This window comes from Leguminivora glycinivorella, chromosome 4 (genome assembly GCF_023078275.1).
Source record: "Leguminivora glycinivorella isolate SPB_JAAS2020 chromosome 4, LegGlyc_1.1, whole genome shotgun sequence".
NCBI classification, from domain to species: domain Eukaryota; kingdom Metazoa; phylum Arthropoda; class Insecta; order Lepidoptera; family Tortricidae; genus Leguminivora; species Leguminivora glycinivorella.
Genome location: NC_062974.1, coordinates 26,866,875 through 26,886,598, shown reverse-complemented (window position 1 = coordinate 26,886,598; position 19,724 = coordinate 26,866,875). Strand labels below are relative to the sequence as shown.

At 37.2% G+C, this 19,724-nt stretch overlaps 3 protein-coding genes across 5 annotated transcripts in view; 2 read left to right on the top strand and 1 right to left on the bottom strand.

Annotated features, from left to right (window-relative positions):
- Window positions 1-4,488, bottom strand: part of LOC125225115 (peroxidase-like) — a 37,724-nt gene extending 33,236 nt beyond the window's left edge. The window contains exon 1 of the mRNA XM_048128673.1: window positions 4,300-4,488. The gene's annotated coding sequence lies outside the window, so the exon portion shown is untranslated. The remainder of the gene's footprint in view (window positions 1-4,299) is intronic.
- A 1,624-nt stretch (window positions 4,489-6,112) lies between these two features.
- LOC125225272 (ubiquitin-like modifier-activating enzyme 5) overlaps window positions 6,113-19,724 on the top strand; it is a 28,859-nt gene continuing 15,247 nt past the window's right edge. For all 3 annotated transcript variants that reach the window (XM_048128890.1, XM_048128891.1, XM_048128889.1), the window contains exons 1-8: window positions 6,113-6,299; window positions 6,911-7,046; window positions 7,149-7,345; window positions 7,644-7,830; window positions 15,694-15,805; window positions 17,671-17,768; window positions 18,496-18,622; window positions 19,583-19,656. In XM_048128890.1, the coding sequence (XP_047984847.1) occupies window positions 6,163-6,299; window positions 6,911-7,046; window positions 7,149-7,345; window positions 7,644-7,830; window positions 15,694-15,805; window positions 17,671-17,768; window positions 18,496-18,622; window positions 19,583-19,656 (1,068 nt within the window). In that variant the 5' untranslated portion in view covers window positions 6,113-6,162. The remainder of the gene's footprint in view (window positions 6,300-6,910; window positions 7,047-7,148; window positions 7,346-7,643; window positions 7,831-15,693; window positions 15,806-17,670; window positions 17,769-18,495; window positions 18,623-19,582; window positions 19,657-19,724) is intronic.
- LOC125225274 lies at window positions 9,328-11,834 on the top strand. The gene is made up of 2 exons (XM_048128892.1): window positions 9,328-10,008; window positions 10,482-11,834. The coding sequence occupies exons 1-2, from the start codon at window positions 9,610-9,612 to the stop codon at window positions 10,815-10,817; spliced, it is 735 nt and encodes a 244-aa protein (XP_047984849.1). The 5' UTR covers window positions 9,328-9,609; the 3' UTR covers window positions 10,818-11,834.

Genomic DNA, 19,724 nt, shown 5'->3' with positions numbered 1-19,724 from the left:
CACTCCCGACTGACTCAGCTTTCAAACAAAAGGAAACTAAATCTAAATCGGTTCATCCGTTTGGGAGCTATGATGCCACAGACAGAGACACACAAACAGACAGACAGACAGACAGACACGCCAAACTTATATCACCCCGTTGTTTTTGCGTCGTCGGGGGTTAAAAAGAGGAAAAAATATCTGTCTTGGGTGGGACTTGAACCTACGACCACTGGATTGATCCCAGTGCCATCTAAGCTACAGACTCCAATCAACTTAAACCAGCACAGTGAATATTTTCTACCATAATTCTAGATCAACCATAACAGAAGTGAGAAGTGAGAGCCACAAAAATATATCTCTTTTTATAGATATATTTAGCTTTTGTTCTAGATATATTTAGCCCCATAACAGACATCAAAAAACCGGCCAACAGCGTGTCGAGCCACGCTCAGTGTAGGGTTCCGTAGTTTCCCGTATTTTTTCAAAAACTGTTCAACCTATCAAGTTCGTCAAAATAATTTTCCGATAAAGTCTTTACAAAGTTCTACCTTTGTGTTTTTATTCATATATTTTAAACTCATGCTTCGAAAGTTAAAAGGGGGAGGGGGGGAGACTTAGTACCCTAATAAAACATTTTTTTCCACTTTTTATTTGTATGACCACTGTTGTGTATTTATAGGCGTGATTGATATATGTACATGTTAGTACCAAATTTAAGCTTTCTAGTGCTAACGGTCACTGAGATTACTCGCGGACGGACGGTCAGACAGACATGGCGAAACTATAGTTGACCACGGAACCCCGAGCGCGGATCCAGCTTCGTGCCCAGGGGGGGGTCACGTGGTAAAGGCCCAGGCCCCCCCAAGGGGGTCACGTGGTCTATTTGTATGGCCAGCCTAGGCTCCAGGGGGGGGTCATGACCCCCATGACCCCCCCCTGGATCCGCGCATGCGGAACGCTAAAAATTATAGCGATAGATCAAACATTTAGTTACATGGCTCCAAACAAAACTTTCAATTCAACGATCGTCAACTTAGCGCCAAGGAATAATTGCCCGCCGTCAGAATTATCATAAATTCGAATAATTCGATGTTCCGTGATGATGATAAAAGATTAAGTAATAAGCCGGATTAGAAAACAAAGAGATTAACTGTACCCATAAACAGTTCCTTGTCTTTTATCTCAGGATGTAGGTACTTTAACTCTAAAGGCGGTTTCTCACTTGCGATTGTTGAATGTTGTAAAGTGACTGAACACTTTGGCCTTAGTGAATCCACTCCAGGATAATATCTACATAATTATTATTAATTAATTATTATCTATAAGGGACGCTGCCTCAGAAAATCGCAGAGCACTTGATATTGCTTAAGTGTCTATACAAGTTTTAGTACATACTTAAGTTAAGACGATACGATACAGCCTATACAGGTCAATTCTCCATACAAACGCTACCTATCAAAAAGTCGAAAATTGTAATGTCGAATATTAGTAGCCCGAAAACGCTTCCCATTTTATTAATTGCCCTAAGTTTTGTTTGCCCGAAAGTACTTTTCCCCTATTATTAGTTTCCCAATTCTTATTTCGCTGTAATTTTGTTTCGCTTATGATTCGAATCAACACTTATTAAAATGCCTAAGAATCATTTGACAACTACTTTTTGTCGCGTAAAGTTTTTAATCCGGAATATTATTTAGCCGCTATATCAAAACTTCGAAATTCGAATTAACACTTGTTGAAATTCCTAAGTATCATTTGACAGCCATTTTGTATGGAGTATAGTTTAATAATTCGAAATATTATTAAGCCGCTAAATCAAAAGTTTAGTAAATCCTTAATTTTTTAACAAAAGTTTGTTGCCGACCCTCACGGTCGCAGTTCTTACTTGACTTAAGAATCCTTGCCATAAGGGTTTATGGCAAAGGTTTGTTTCTGTATGATCGCAGTTCTAACCTAACCTAACCAACTTTTCTAGCACAAGTTTGTTTCTGTATGGTCGCAGTTCTAACCTAACCTAACCCACTTTTCTAGCACAAGTTTGTTTCTGTATGGTCGCAGTTCTAACCTAACCTAACCCACTTTTCTAGCACAAGTTTGTTTCTGTATGGTCGCAGTTCTAACCTAACCTAACCCACTTTTCTAGCACAAGTTTGTTTCTGTATGGTCGCAGTTCTAACCTAACCTAACCCACTTTTCTAGCACAAGTTTGTTTCTGTATGGTCGCAGTTATAACCTAACCTAACCCACTTTTCTAGCACAAGTTTGTTTCTGTATGGCCGCAGTTCTAACCTAACCTAACCCACTTTTCTAGCAAATGTTTGTTTCCGTGACGTAACCTATCCAATTTTTTTGTATTTTTTTTTACAATGATATTAGGGAACATGACATTTCGATGTCGCGTTAGCATCGGATTTATGAAAAGGTGGTTAACGAAACGGTTGTCAAATGATAAGATTGGCAACCGTTCTTCTGGTTATTGAGTTTCTATAAAATGGTATTAGGGAAAATGACATTTCGATGTTACGTAGCATGGGATTTATAAAAAGGTGGTTAAAAAATCGGTTGTCAAATGATAAAGTTGGCAACCGTTCTTCTGGATATTGAATTTCGGGAAAACGATAATGTGGGATAGCAAACTAGCGACATATGGAAAGTATGGTAAACAATGTATTTGGATTATAAAAATTCTGTCAACCGTTTTCGGACAAGTGATAATCGGACAAAAGATTTTCGAAACATCGATAGGTTACCGTGTGGACCGTTTTGATTTTTTTGCTATTTTTATTTTAAAAGACACTAGAGCCAATCAAGAATTTCTAAAAATGCCTTTTTCAATATGGCTCAAAAAAAGGTGTGATACTCAAGATCGGTAACAATTAGCCAAAAAATCTAAACGGTCCGACACAGATTATTTTATTGTTATTCAGATTCTCAAATTTCGTTCCGTCTAAATAAGTTTTGAAGGAGGAAACAGTCGAGAGCGGAACTTCGAGTTTAAAGATTTTTTTCGCAATATCTTTTATGGATTCTTAATGGACATTTTTTTTCGATAAATCTAGTTAATAACACTAGTATATTTAACTGAAATTCCCAAATTGAAAGGGGGACTCCTTTCCATTTTAGCATTTTCGCTCCCGTAGCGTCTTAGTTACTTTTACTTATCATAGCATATTTGTTTAACCCATGCGCGGATCCATGGGGGTCATGATCCCCCCCCCCCCTCCCCCTCCTGGAGACTAGGTTGGCTATACAAATAGACCACGTGACACCCCCCCCGGGCCTGGGCATTTACCACGTGACCTCCTCCTGGGCACCTGAAGCTTGAAGCGGAAGATGGATCCGCGCTTGGTTTAACCTTATTCGCGTCTGTTCCGTGTGGGGCTGGCTTCAGAAAATAATAGTAGGTACCTACTCATACCTTTGGGTGTCGTGTGTCGTGTCTAATAACACTATGCTCCTCGGCTCCTCGCGCTGCCGCGATGTTGCCCTCATCGGCCACACACTGCCCTACTCGCGCGATGAATCGCACTAGGTTGTTGCCGGCCCTTTGACTCGCGCCAAAAAACCGACAAAATAGGGAGCGGTGTGAATATTAAGATGCGAGCGTAGGGACTGGTTGGAAAAGTGGAATTTTGAGCGCACTATGAGGGTTTCACGACACGAAAGTTAATAGTTATTTGTTATACAAGGGGGCAAAGTTGTATTTTAACGCCGAGTGTGGAATTGAAAAACGAGCAAGTGAAAGGATCCTATAGTTGAACCACGAGCGAAGCGAGTGGTTCGAGAATAGAATCCTGAACTTGCGAGTTTTTTAACACACGAGAAGTAAAATACATTTGCACCCGAGTGTAACACAAAACTTTTCCCCTCACTATAGCGAGGAAACTACAACGCAAAAACTGCGTTTATCACTGCTTCCAGTAGTTTCACAGGTGGTAAATCATCTTTATTACTAGATTCACCTACTTTTATCAATTTTAAAGCAGTTAATTTGACTTTATTCAAGGTCAAATTACTTTACCCACTAGTGGATAAAATGCGTTTTTACCCGTTCGTATTAAAGGACAAAACACGTGTTTCCGAGCTAGTGAGGGGAAAACAAATTTTGCCACCAAGAGACATAAAACTTTCATCATGCCAACACGTGAAAAATAATGTAACTTTAAAATATCAAACAAAATATTACCTAAAACCTCAAACTTTCCACAGAATTCACAGATGCAGTCCGGATTTCAACAGAGAAGTGAAACAGGTTTTATTCACGTAGGTAAATAAATAGCCGTGCAATCAAACAAGATAAACAAAAGTTTTGAAACTTACTTTGCCGGTGTATTTTTAATTTCAGTGATGTTTTAAAAACTTTGTCACTGTAGAACGTAACTTTGTTTACACATCACTCATTTTTGTAACACAAAATTCGAAAATAGAGCTCAGCGAATTTTTTTTCTTAGTGTCTTCGAACATAAACTTTTTTAAATTACGCGCGACCGGCGACCAAGGCGAGCGGTTACTGACTGCCAGGTTCATTCAATGGACATGTTACACATAAGGCCTACTTTAACTTTAGGTTGCGCTTTCTTGAGATGAATGGATACCGAAATTACAATATTGATGCTCTAATAATAAACGCTTATTACGGAAAAGTTCTGTACTTATTAAATAATAAAAAACAACATAAAGTGCCTTAATCGTATTACAGTAATTAGTAGCTGTTAATTAAATATTAAATTATTATGTAATTGGGTAGAGTAGGTACCTATAATGGGTAGGTTACCTTTATTTTTCTAATTCAAAATAGTGTTTTACTCTTAATTTTATTCCCTGTATTTACTTTAGCTTGCTTTCTAGAAACTGAATATCCTTTACGCCGTGTCTTGCGTGGGCTACGGTCGCGCGACCGTCGCCGTCGCGTCTCATACTTCCATATCGATAAGGTTTGATTTCGTATGCGTCGCATCGCCGTCGCGCGACCATCGCGCGACCGTCGCCCACGCAAGCCATGGCGTTACAATCAAACATGTAGGTATGACGTAGTTTATCATCCTTAGTTGTAATTAATTACTTTTTACCCATTTATGTAAGCTAAGGGTTCGAAATCGAAAAACTTAGTGACTTAGTCTGGAAGTTTCTTTTAGCTTAGGTACTATGCATTGATGTATCATTAGGTACTATGTCTTTATTGGGTAATGCGTGAAGCCATACCTCCTAGAGACTAAACGGTTAGAGAGTTCTTTCCTGTTAGGGGCGAGGTAACTCAATATTAGGGAACAGTGATAAGGTTTCTTTAAATCGAGCACTACATCAACTTATACTATACGCACTTTTATCACCACACCTCTTGCCAAAAATAGTTATTTGTTATACAAGGGGGCAAAGTTGTATTTTAACGCCGAGTGTGGAATTGAAAAACGAGCAAGTGAAAGGATTCTATAGTTGAACCACGAGCGAAGCGAGTGGTTCGAGAATAGAATCCTGAACTTGCGAGTTTTTTAACACACGAGAAGTAAAATACATTTGCACCCGAGTGTAACACAAAACTTTTCTCCTCACTATAGCGAGGAAACTACACCGCAAAAAATGCGTTTATCACTGCTTCCAGTAGTTCCACAGGTGGTAAATCATCTTTATTACTAGATTCACCTACTTTTATCAATTTTAAAGCATTTAATTTGACTTTATTCAAGGTCAAATTACTTTACCCACTAGTGGATAAAATGCGTTTTTACCCGCTGGTATTAAAGGACAAAACACGTGTTTCCGAGCTAGTGAGGGAAAAATAATATTCATCCTCACTTTCTTGACACATCTGATGTTGTTTATGGCCGTTTGCTGCGTATTTCATGGAAACTTTAAAATTGTGAAATTGAACTTTTACCCTTACATTAGACCAAAATGATGCCTTTATCTACAAAAACATAATCACACTATGATCACACTAAAATTTCGCAATTCTACCCAAACTGTAAAATTTCGCGCCATTGACTAATGGGTCTTACCAGAGTATGATAATGACATTTTTTTGTTTACTGAATGCAGCGCAGTGTAAACATCTGCTTAACTGAACGCATTGCATTCCGTGGCAAATAAAACGTCAACTTGACACTTCACTTGACAACTCAGCTAGCCAGCTGGGTAGTTGATCTCAAGAGATTTTGTGTAAAATCCGGAATATTTCACAGAAAAATGTCAACTGTCGAAGAATTACAGAAGGAAGTGCAAGAATTGGAGGCCAAACTAGCAGCCGTCCAAGGGAGCGCGGGCCCAGTGCGGCAGAAAATTGACGTTATGTCGTCCGAAGTTGTGGATTCTAATCCCTACAGGTATTTCGCTATATATATGCTAGAAAATCTATTAAAAATTACTTTATTAGTTTTATTACAAGTCTTTACTATTGTTTCTCTTATAGTACAATGTTAAAATAGTAAAAAAACTTATTAGGAGATGTTAAAAAATGACTCATGTTTAGGTAATTTTACATTTTGTTTCGCAATTTTAAATGAAACAGAACACGTCTTATTGTAATTACCTGAACAGGAATTAGCCCCGCCTTTTAATATAAAAACCAAACTAAACGGAGTAATAAAATGTAAATATTGTGACATGAAACTTTTCCAAACTGTATGTTTTGGGTTCAAATTCTGGTTTGTACTAATGTCTTTTCATAGTGTATTTTCTAGTTTACTATATACTTTTTGGAGAAGCAAATATTATGGCTTATATCCACTTAAAATTGTAAACGGGACTTAATTTCTTATTACTTTACTTCCGTTTGTAATATTTAGTATTGTGTAAAAATCATAAAAGTTTAAATCACTATGGACTTATCATAATAAGAGCCTAGTTTCCTCTCCTAGCGTTTTGTATGTCTGTATGTGCAACTCTTTATATTACAAAACACAAACATAAATATGACATTGATTATTTGTTTCAGTCGTCTGATGGCACTGAAGAGGATGGGCATAGTGGACAACTATGAGAAGATCCGAGAGCTGTCCGTGGCTGTAGTAGGAGTCGGTGGTGTCGGCAGTGTCACTGCGGAGATGCTCACCCGTTGTGGGATTGGGAAGGTACATAATTTAAATTTATAGTAGCCTCACAAACACATGTCTAAAACTTAAAAAGATTCTAAACTAATATGACAACATTTTTAAAACCCTTTCATGTTCCAGCTCATTCTCTTCGACTACGACAAGGTGGAACTTGCGAACATGAACCGCCTCTTCTTCCAACCACACCAAGCCGGTCTCAGCAAGGTGGCTGCGGCCGCAGCTACGCTACAGAACATCAACCCGGACGTCACCATTGATGCATACAACTATAATATTACAACAGTGGAGAATTTCCAGAAGTTCTGCGATGCCATTAGGTGTGAAAAGTTCTAAATTTAAATTTCAAATGTGTTACAATTGTTGACTTTTTTTTAAACATTAGCATGAACATTGTGATTTAAAACTTGGGTACTTTAATTTTAGACAACTCGTTTGGCCTAATGGTTAGTGACCCTGCTTGCTAAGCAGACGGTCCTGAGTTCGAATCCCATTGTCTGAGCACCCACAACACTAGCCTTCTTAAGCTCACTGTGCGACTCAATCAATTTTATTGGTGTAAAAAAGTAACTAAAATATTTATTTTGATTTATTTAATAATTATTTTCCCTAATGCAGCACTGGTAGTTTGACCGGAGGCCCTGTGGACCTAGTTCTCAGTTGCGTGGACAACTTCGAAGCCCGAATGGCCATCAACACCGCCTGCAACGAGCTCAACCAGAAATGGTTTGAGAGTGGAGTCAGTGAGAATGCTGTATCGGGACATATACAGTTCATTGTGCCTGGAGTTACTGCCTGTTTCGCTGTGAGTATATTTTAAAATTTTTTTTTTCTTGTAGTGCTTGCACACGCTGCTTGTGGTGAGACGCATGCGAGGCAGTTTGTAGTAAAACAATGCTTCTTCAATTTTCGATGTTTGTAATAGAATAGGCACTCACATAGGGTTTTCTAAAAACATATATTTTATGAGTATCTGGTGCACCATGTGTGCAAGCACCATCATTAAGCGTGATAATAAAACATTTAGTCCACAATCCAAGTCGACAAATTAAATAATCATTACTATCATACTGATAAAAACAAAAGTCTATTATGTTTAATTTACTCGTTAATTACTATATCATGTAATTGTCCATATATCTTCCTGCAGCTGTTTTGATATTTGTTGAATATTCATAGTATATACTCGTAAAATTCGAAGCGATGTCCTAATAATATGATATAAATGATACTTTAGTAAGCGATTCGAACATGTTTAGAAACAATCAACCTTTGTAACATTGATAATAATAGCGGTGGTTTATTCCCTGACCCCTATATGACAGGTTAACCTAGTTTAGGGCTCAGGACACTATTCCAAGGCTATTTTACATTAACTCCATTAATATCTGGGCAACCGAGCTTCGCTCGGTTCTGTTTCGTATCCTTGACATGTGTCGCCATCTAGTTCAAAAATGAATAGTACCTACATCGAGCGAAAGAATTCTCAGCCTTAACAACACAACTACTCCACACGAGATGGCGCGCATTTCGCCACAAAAACTCAAATAGTGTATTTTCTATTCGTTTTAGCCTTGACCTGTGTCGCCATCTAGTGTTTGCAATAAATAGTACTTACATCGACCGAAAGAATTCTGTCTTAACAGTACAACTACTGCACACGAGATGGCGCGCGAAGAAAAACGCATGAAAACTCGAAAATTCGCGTTTTCCGGGACCTAAGGATAAGTTAGACCGATTTTTCACCCCCAAAAACCCCCACATAACAAATTTCTGCGAAATCGTTAGAGCGGTTTCCGAGATCGTCAGTGTAAATAAATAAATATATAAATAAATAAATAAATAAATAAATAAATATACAAGAATTGCTCGTTTAAAAGTATAAGATTATTCATATGTACTTTAAGCGATAACATACATCTCATGTAAATGTAATAAGCTGACACTTTGATACCTAAATAAAGCATTTTTCATTTCATTTTCATTTCATTTTTCATTTCATTTTTCATTTCATATCATTAGTCATAAATATTTTTTATAATGACTTAAATGAGTTATGAGTGGAGTGTACAATTTTCGTTAATTGATTTTTAAAGTAAATTTAATTGTTTTTCATAAAAAAATTCTCATCATTACCATTATTATTTATTCCATTGAAATTACTGGTGTATTTTTACTTGTGAAAACTGATCATTTCGAAAAAACGAATATTATATATAATCGTATTTTAATTTTTTTCAAAACTGGCAACATTCTGTATTGAAACGTCAAATAACCTAGAATTGTAAGTGATACATAAATAAATATTGTCAATACTTATCAAAGTAAAATAAAAGCTCAAGAAATATCCTCAATACTTTTAGTAATTACAAGAACAAGTGAAATTTAAAGCGCGTTAAATCTATCTCTGAACATGTTTATTTTCGAACAAGTAGTGAGATAAAATTGATGTGATCGCCATTTTACAATTGAAATGTCAACGTAGATTGATGAGATATTGATTGAATCATATTGATGGTATTTAGCTGTTTCGGTCCGTAACCCGCAGAATCGCTGGACTTTCAAAAGTTTTAAAAAACTGATTATGACTAGTGTAACGCAAAAGGACAGAGAATTTACGATACAGTTCATAAGACGCTACAAATTGTTGCCTGCGCTATGGAACACGAAAAGCGAAAGTTACCGCGACAACGCCTTGAAGCAGAAATGTTATTTGGTATTGTTGAAGAAGTACAGAGAACATTACCCTAAGGCAAGTTTGAGCGATATGAAAAGAAAATTGAACTCGCTTAGGTCGAATTTCAGAAAATATACTCTTAGGAAACCAGGCGGTCCGTCACCAAATTTGTACTGGTATAATGAAATGAAATTCGTCCTGGGGAATGAGGAGGTGGAAAATGAAATTGATGTTGATGCAACATATGATGCGCTGAAATGTGAAGAAATGGAGATAAGTGGGGCTGACTCCTCGTATGATCAAGAGGTAAAATTTTTAATTTTAGTGAAGTTTTTCTAAGTACAAACATTATATTAGTAAAATATTTTTAAGACACACTAGTGATTTCACTGAGATTCTCGGTAGAGACACACCTAAATTAGCCATTTGCCACATGATAGAATAGGCTAGTTTCCTATACTTAAAATAACCACCACCTAATTAGAAGAAAAATATGGACAGTAGTTATGTTTAAACATAATTTATATTTCATAAGTCAAAGAGAAGGATATAAAGTAAATGAATTGACCGTGACGTCACTTCTCTTCCATATTAGCAAATCGTTTTGACAGTTCTTAAAAAGAAGCTGATTTGACTTGCAGGAAACTAGCCTATTGAATGTTCACTGTTTGTCAACTTATTGATAAGATTTTTGTTATTCAAATGAACAAATATTGTTATCGATTTTTTGCATTCTTAATTTACCATTATTTGTAATAATATTTTTTTATATTCTATAGGAAGACCATTTGAAAGACGTAGAACACTTAGAAATAGCAGAAAGCGACCTGACATTCTGGCAAAATGATGACAACCCGAGCCCACCACCGCAAGTCTCTAGAACAGAAAAATTTACACCAAAACTAATTTACAAGGAGTCAGAGCAAACGTCTATGCACGATGAGGATGAATATGACTTGTGGGGCCGAGTAATGGCTGCAGAGTTAAGGAAGTTGAATGCGAGACAGCAGATCTTTGCGAAGAAAGCTATCACAGATGTGTTGTTGGAGGGGCAGTTGGGGTTGCTAAATAGGGATTCTGTTCAGATAAATAAAGGACATGGTAGTGAAATATGAGAATTATTTGTGTTAGTACCATTTTACTGCGAGTTGAGCTGGAGCAAGGCCACGAGGGTCGCTGAAGATAGGAAGGCATGGCGCTTGTGAAGGTTTTTTGTACCTCTGGGGTGCCTTAGAAGTACAATAACAGTACTATTGTAATTATCATTCATACAAAATTAATGCTGAGATGATGGGTGAGAGGAATGGAAGAGTACATGCTTTGCTCAACCCAGAGGACTGTGATAAGGCCAGCGAATTATGAAAAGAAGGAAAAGGAACTACATCATGAAATTATACATACATACAATCACGCCTGTGTCCCATGAAGGGGTAGGCAGAGCACTTGAAACTACTCAGGTTTCAGTGCCACTCTTGGCAAATAAGGGGTTGAAAGAAAACGAAACTGTGACATGAAATTATAATTCATGTTTATTATGGAGGTGGTATTTGAGAGTGGAGAACGAGACAGCCGTTCTGGGCCTTACAGGTGCGAGGACAAGCAGATTTTATTTTTAGTGTAATATGACCCAGCTATGCAGACCTGGAAAGTTTAGACAAAATATGGCATTGTCATCAAATTCAAATTTTTTTTTCTGATATTACTGAATATTATTTGTATGTAAACCTTGCCACACATACCTTTGTCAAAGTTGAACTTATACAGATTTGGAAATGGTAGTTAGCAACTAAAAGTGCAATACTAAAATTGTATTTTTATTTATAATGCTGTCTTAATATGAGTGATAAAGAGAGATTCTGTTGTTCTCTATAGAACAATCAATTGGCATCTTGCCCAGGCTCTTTATAGTAGGAATCTATACAGTCTGACCAAAAAGAGAGGAAATTAAAAAATGGCAACATTGTAGTGTCATCCCTTTCAAATTAATATGTGTGAGAGAACGGGACGACACTACGATGCCGCTCTTTAATTTCTACTCTGTTTGGTCAAACTGTAATATTATACTCAATATGTATAATCTTTAAAATTTCCAGTCCATATGTTGTGCAAGATATATGTAAAATAAAAATGTGATATTACATTCGTGCTTTTCCTTACCTAAGATAACAACTACTATGTTATTAGTGCCAAATTAAATCTTATATCAGTCAAAGAAAGTACATTACGATACAAGTGCGTAAAAAAGTACATTACGATACAAGTGCGTAACTCGTGTCGATTTAAAACACTCCCTTCGGTCGTGTTTTAATTTATCGCCACTCGTTTCGAACTTCCTTTTCGCACGTGTGTCGTACGACGTTTTTCAGTACAGATGACCCTCCGAAGTTTCGACCTGGCATATAATGAACCACTTCTCGCACTAGCGCGTGCGATGGTGTTTTTTTACGCACTAGTGCGAGAAGTGGTTCATTATATGCCAGGTCGGAACTTTGGAGTGTGATACTATACAGCACGACCACGGATGATTTTATTAATTCTGATGCGGTACAAATTCACGAAAAAAAATGTACTTTTTTGTACTGACGTTTAAAAAAAATGTACCCTTATGATTTTGGAGTTTCGACATAGGGCCCGTGGTCGTGCTAGGTAGGTACTCCCTGGCACGACCACACTATATTTAATGAGATTTTAAATTTCTGTTGCAGTACAAATTCACGAAAAAAAAATGTACTTTTTTGTACTTACCTTTTAAAAAAAATACCCTCATGGTTTCGGAGTTTTGACATGGGGTGTGGTCGTGCTAGATAGGTGGTACTTCCTGGCACGACCACACTATATTTATATTTAATTTGATGGTCAAATGAATACTAAACAAGTGTTTTGAAATTGTACTATGTAAATAACTTCAAAAACTTAGTGCGGTCGTGCCAGGGAGTACCTATCTAGCACGACCACAACCCATGTCGAAACTCCGAAACTATTATGACGGTACTTTTTATAAAAAGGTAAGTACAGAAAAGTACATTTTTTTTCGTGAATTTGTACCACTACAGAAATTAAAAAAATCATTAAATATAGTGTGGTCGTGCCAGGAAGTACCACCTATCTAGCACGACCACACCCCATGTCAAAACTCCGAAACCATGAGGGTATTTTTTTTTAAAAGGTAAGTACAAAAAAGTACATTTTTTTTCGTGAATTTGTACTGCAACAGAAATTTAAAATCTCATTAAATATAGTGTGGTCGTGCCAGGGAGTACCTACCTAGCACGACCACGGGCCCTATGTCAAAACTCCAAAATCATAAAGGTACATTTTTTTTAAACGTCAGTACAAAAAAGTACATTTTTTTTCGTGAATTTGTACCGCATCAGAATTAATAAAATCATCTGTGGTCGTGCTGTATAGTATCACACACTTTGGAGGCTCATCTGTACTGAAAAAACCGCCTTCAAAAATAAGCGCGTTACAAAACACAGTGAAACTAAAAAGCCAAAAATAACAAACCTTTCAATTCAGATTTCTTATCGTATTGCAATAAGCTAAACATCCAAATTATAAACAAATCAATTATTTTTGGAGTCGGTACCAGACCTGTTCGTCGCCTTGCTATTGCCTGTTTGCCCCACCCAACCATACACAGGCTGGTACCGACTCCAAAAATAATTGATTTGTTTATAATTTGGATGTTTAGCTTATTGCAATACGATAAGAAATCTGAATTGAAAGGTTTGTTATTTTTGGCTTTTTAGTTTCACTGTGTTTTGTAACGCGCTTATTTTTGAAGGCGGTTTTATTTTTTGTTAAAAAGTTTATTTATTTGTTGATTTTTAGTGGTTCCTAGTGATATTATATGTATCAGTCCGAATACATGTACAGTAGTGAAAGAATTATCCTTTAACTCCTAACCATTGAGGAGTTGACCTTCCATCATCAGCTCAGTTGATTTTTAGTGGTTCCTAGTGATATTATATGTATCAGTCCGAATACATGTACAGTAGTGAAAGAATTATCCTTTAACTCCTAACCATTGAGGAGTTGACCTTCCATCATCAGCTCAGCCACATAAAATTATTACCATCAGACGTAAATACTGGTGTACCTTTGAAAAATAGACTAAAAACATTACATGTGCCTATAACATTTGAAGAGTTCCCTCGATTTCTCCAGGATCCCATCATCAGACCCTGACTTGGTGCCAATGGGACCATCTCGGGGTTATACCGGTTCGATCAAAAAACAAATTTTGAAAATCGGTCCACGATTCTCGGAGATATCGAGTAACATACATACAAAAAAAAAATAAAAAAAAAAAACATTCAGTCGAATTGAGAACCTCCTCCTTTTTTGAAGTCGGTTAAAAAACGTCGTACAATGCACGTGCGATCAGGAAGTTCGTAACTCGTGTCGATTTAAAACACTTCCCTTCGGTCGTGTTTTAATTTATCGCCACTCATTTCGAACTTCCTTTTTTACGCACTTGTATCGTAATGTACCTACTATTACTGTGTTTAGATACTGCATCTTTTTAGAGAAGATCATAAAATACATAAGGCCTAATTTTCGCTTTGAATCACAAATATTTCTATTGCATGAGCTCCTGGAGATTAAAAGTATGTTATCTAAAAACCTAAATATCCAAATCCGGATGGGACAAAGAAATCGCCAATGGCAATTAGATTGTCAATCTTACGTCCACACGTAGATACCTCACCCCTTCGTCAATTTGAATTTTGTGTCAAGTCAACATAATCAATTGGAATCTTACAGAATTCTGAAATGATAATATAGTAGGGGGAAATTAGCTAAAATTACGGCATAATTAATGGAAGGTTTTTTTTAATTGAAATATGTACGTTATAGACCGAAGTTATTTTTCATCAACCCTCCCCACTCCTCCCTCTGCGTCACCCCTCTACCCTCCCTTAAAGTGCCGAAAATGCGGATTTTCTCGATTTCTGACAAAACTGTTGAAGATACAGAAAAAGCGCGTAGGAACGAAGTAATCCTTAATAAATTTACTACAATTCATTCATTAACACTTTGGTTCTAGCACTTATAGTTTACGCGTGATCCGTCACGAAAGTTGGTCCTTTGCTGCAATTTTCTTTAGTGCATGTTAAGTTTTCGCCCAAAATGCATACGAAATCGTCAAAATTTGTTTGATATAACTAAAATATTGTAACTCATGACTAAACTAAAATTAAGGGGGAAAAATCACTACCATGGGTGGAATTTCCAATGTGTCTTGGAATTCCAGTAACTATTTAAGACGTAATATTTTCACGGTAGTAGTCGCTAGGAGTACCATTGATCTATATAGTATATCTATGACTGGGGATGAGCTTTTGGTAGCTGTTGGTAGAGCCCTGGAGTATCAATCCAGTAGCCGTGAGTTCAAGTCCCACCCATGGTAGTGATTTTTCCCCCTGAAATTCATTTTCAGTTTATATTATTTAAGTAATATTAAACAGATTTCGTAAGCAATTTGGAAGAAAACTTAACATTTACTAAAGAAAATTGCAGCAAAGGACCAACTTTCGTGATGGATCACGCGAAACCGATAAGTGCTAGAACCAAAGTGTCAATGAATGATTTGTAGTAAATTTATCAAGGATTACTTTTTTTCTACATGCTTTTTCTGTATCTACAACGGTTTTGTCAGAAATCGCGAAAAACCGCATTTTCGGCTATTTAAGGGGGGGAAGAGGGGTGACGCAGAGGGGGGAGGGATGGGGAGGGTTGATGAAAAATAACTTCGGCCTGTAATGTACATATCCCAATCAAAAAAAATCTTCCATTAATTATGCCAACATTTTCATACATAACTTTCTAGAAGCAACGGACTAATAGGAAATTCTCTTCCTTTGTCGAAACGAAAATGTCCCACTTTGTCGATTACTATAAAGATACAAGTAAATCTCGCCTTAATGGTAACCGACAAAGTGGGACGTTTTACTAAACACACTCACAATTGTTCTTCATTTGCAGTGCGCGCCTCCTCTAGTAGTGGCGTCTAAAATCGACGAGCGGACACTTAAACGCGAAGGAGTCTGTGCGGCCAGTCTTCCAACTACTATGGGCATTGTTGCCGGATTCTTGGGTAAGTGTTGTCTACATTGCGCGCTTTCGAAGCACTGTTTATAAAAATGCTTGCATAAAGCGCCCATTGTATGTCAACTTGTCATCTGTTGACAGCGCCATCTATGATTAATTTTACATACTAGTCCGAATCCTAAATGGCTTACCTCAAGGATCGCATGTTCCCAGTCGATATAGGTCATTAAGAGAGTTATGTAGTTCCTAATACCGCCGATAGATGGCGGTATTATCAATAGTAATAACGTCATGCTAATCCCTTAAAACCGTATAACTAGGATAAGTACGTTCACTTTTAACCCTTAAATGCATATTGTTGCCATTTGGCTACAATGCATGTATTTTTTAATAAACTAGCCAAAATATAAGCTGGACTTTTTTATTTATTTTTCTTAGATCTGTAGGGTCATCATCCAGTTTTTTCACACTTTTCCGCCATTTTTTCTTAAATGGTTGGAAATAATGTTTTTATTTAAGAAAAAATGGCGGAAAAGTGTGAAAAAAGTGGATGATGGTGATTTTTAGTACATGATTCAGGCAGATTTTTTCAGAGTTAGTAACTATTTTATGTTTAATCATTTTATCATAGGGGTTTCTCAAATAGTGTACCTTTTAATAGTAGTAAAAGTTTTCTTATAAATTTTACTAGTAATTATATATTTATATAAGTAAGATTTAGCCAATTTTACTTCTAACACTGATTTAGTATTAAAATCGTTGTTAAATATTTTTTTATTATTTTTCCTAGAGTCAAAAAACCACTGTCTATCACATTATTAATTTCTAGTTAAAAGAAAAAAAATCATGCATTTAAGGGTTAAAATAGACCTGAACCAAGCAGCATCGTTTTTCTCTCCTATACCTGCCCAAGACCCCGACCCCCAGACACGTAGCAACAGGGAACATGCCTTTGTCGTGATGCATGAGTTCTGTGCGGTCAGCCTTCTTTCTACTGCATCGTCGTTACCGGATTCATTGGTAATGATTATTGTTCTAAGAATATATCAGAGCGCCCCCTAGTGGCCTTCAAAATGGACGATTGTGCACTATAAAGTGAGGTCTTTCAACTACTATGGGCAATTGGGCATTGTTGCCGGAATCTTGGGTAAGTGCACAATTTTCATAATTAGGTATTCTGTCAATTGCCGTCAGTAAAAAATGCTGCCAATAAAAAAATGTAAGGCCGGGGGGGTTCAGGCAGATTGGAAAAGAGATGTCGGGACGATTTGGACGATTCAATTTCAGTAGAATACTACTTAAATTGAAATGACTATTCATTTGAATATACCTGTAATATTACAGGGTTGAGTGGTAGAAGCGAGGGGTGGCTTTGCCCAGCAGTGGGACACTAAATTAGGCCAAAATAGTTATTTGTTTTACAAGGGGGCAAAGTTGTTGTTTAACCGAACGTGCCAATATTGATACCCGAGCAAGCGAAAGATTCCAATATTGAACCGCGAGCGTAGCGAGTGGTTCAAAAAATGGAATCTTGAGCGTTGCGAGGGTTTCAAGGCACGAAGGTTAAAAAACAAACTTTGCCACCGAGTGAAACACAAAATTTTTCACCACACCAACACGAACAAAATACTAACATTACTAACTATAAAACATCAAATAAAATCAAATCCATCAATTTATTCATTATTTATGATTCAAAATGATCATTTTTAGGTAAATTCTACCAGCCTGCTTAAGACATCAAGTTAAAATTTGTATGAAATTACTTTGCACTCTTGTCGATAAAATGCAATTTTGCTATCTGTTTTCGAATAGCAAAGTAAGCCTTTAACAGTTGGTGTGGTGAAAAATATATTGAATATTGTCTATTTTCCCTAGAACATGTTTTAAAAATGATATTTTCTATTCCAGTACAAAATACACTAAAGCAGCTACTAGGATTTGGAACTGTCAGCCACTATTTAGGCTACAGCGCGCTGACAGACTTCTTTCCTATGATGAGTTTGAAGGTAAAGTATGAATTAAAAAGGGTTAGCGCGTATAAAGACTACAATGATCGTCCCTTTTCGTCTTTTAATAATAATAAGGTTCTGTCCCTCTTATAAAATGCAAATACGGCGCTACAGTGCCATGCAGGTCCTCAAGCGAGGTTGCATTGCATTACCTACATGTAAAATTAGAAATCTGCCAATCAGATTTTTATTTTGTAAATAATACTAAAAGCGAAAGATCACGTGTGAAGCCATTTCCGTCACTTAAGATCACAAAATGTAGGCGTAAATATTTATCATCCTATAGGAAATTGAAATTCGCCGTTTTCTATTGAGAAACTTGCTTTTTTTTTTATACTACGTCTATGGCAAACAAGAATACGGTCCGCCTGATGGAAAGCGGTCACCGTAACCTATGAGCGCCTGCAACTCAAGTGGTGTCACATGCGCGTTGCCAACCCATTAGGAACTATTACACACTAAAAGGAGTGTACAAGTTTTAAGGAGGGTTCGGTTGCCGACGACTCAAAGGACAATAGATGTAACAATTAGTTCCGTAGGTCCTTTCGTCGCCAGCACACCGTACCTACCCTCGTTGAGCTCTGGCAGCCTTACTCACCGACAGGAACACTTAACACTTAGTAATAGGGTCTAGTGCTATTTGGCTGCGGTCTTCTGTAAGGCGGAGGTACTTCCCCAGTTGAATGATTGTGTGGTTAAATAGCGTTTTATTTCTATTATTCAGCCAAACACCCAGTGCGATGACAACCACTGCCGCACGCGACAGATCGAAGCGCGCGCGAGGCCGCAGGTAGAGGTCGCCACTGAAGTCACCGAGGACGCGGGACCAGTACATGCTGACAACGAATGGGGTAAATTTATTTTTTCAAAACTACTATTTCATGGCACTGAAGCTTTAGTAGTTTCATGTGCTCTGCCTACCCCTTTATGGGATACAGGCGTGATTGTATGTATGTTGTATGTATGTATGTACTATTTCATATATTTCATATTTGATCTTGTATCAGGTAGACTCCTCAACCATTTTAGAAGTGTATAACTGTTACGCTAGATGTAGCTAGGCTATTTTTTTTAAAGTTGTCCACCCACTTTTTTTGGATTTGGAAATTTTTATGTGGTTTCTACTGTAAGGCGGAGGTACTACCCCAGTTGGGCTCTGCTCTAGATTCGAGCGAGACGATATCCGCTGTGCTGTGCCCTACCACACAAGGCGGAATATCATTCCCTATGCCCTACCTCCTACAGCAAGAATCTACTCAGAATCGCAAGCTCTTTCAATCCTAATAGGAGAAAAGAGGACACTCAGGACAGGGTTTGATCCCATTTCGTTACCATTTTGCATACATTTTGTATGTCGGTAACGAAATGGAAGGTGTCAAAAATGTATGGAATTCTTGGGTCATTTTTTCCTCCTATCAGGATCAAAAGATCTCGCGATTCTGAGTATGAATCGCGTAAGAAGAGCACTGGGCTAGCGAACCAGTGTTCATGGGTTCAAGTTCCCACTCAAGGCAGTGTTTTTTTTTTAATTTTGCCGCCTTTTTAAATTACAAGATTTGCTTGACCGTTTATCCATACTAATATTATAAATAGGAAAGTGTGTGTGTCTGTTTGTTTGTCCATCTTTCACAGAAAAACGGAGCGATGAATTGACGTGATTTTTGCAGTGTAGATAGTTGAAGGGATCGAGAGTGACATAGGTTACTTTTTGTGTCTTTCTAACGCGAGCGAAGCCGCGGGCAAAAGCTAAATAATATAATAAAATAATAATGTGCTTATGCTCACTAATCAGAATCTCTCTATTTTTGCAGGAATCAGTTTGGTTGATGAAAATTGCCCCGAAGAAGAAGATACCTCCAATTTGAAACTTGTTGATGGTGTTCAGGTCAGTACTTTTAAATGTTATTAAAACGATTCGAGTCCATTATATTGTATTATGGTTTTGAAATATTC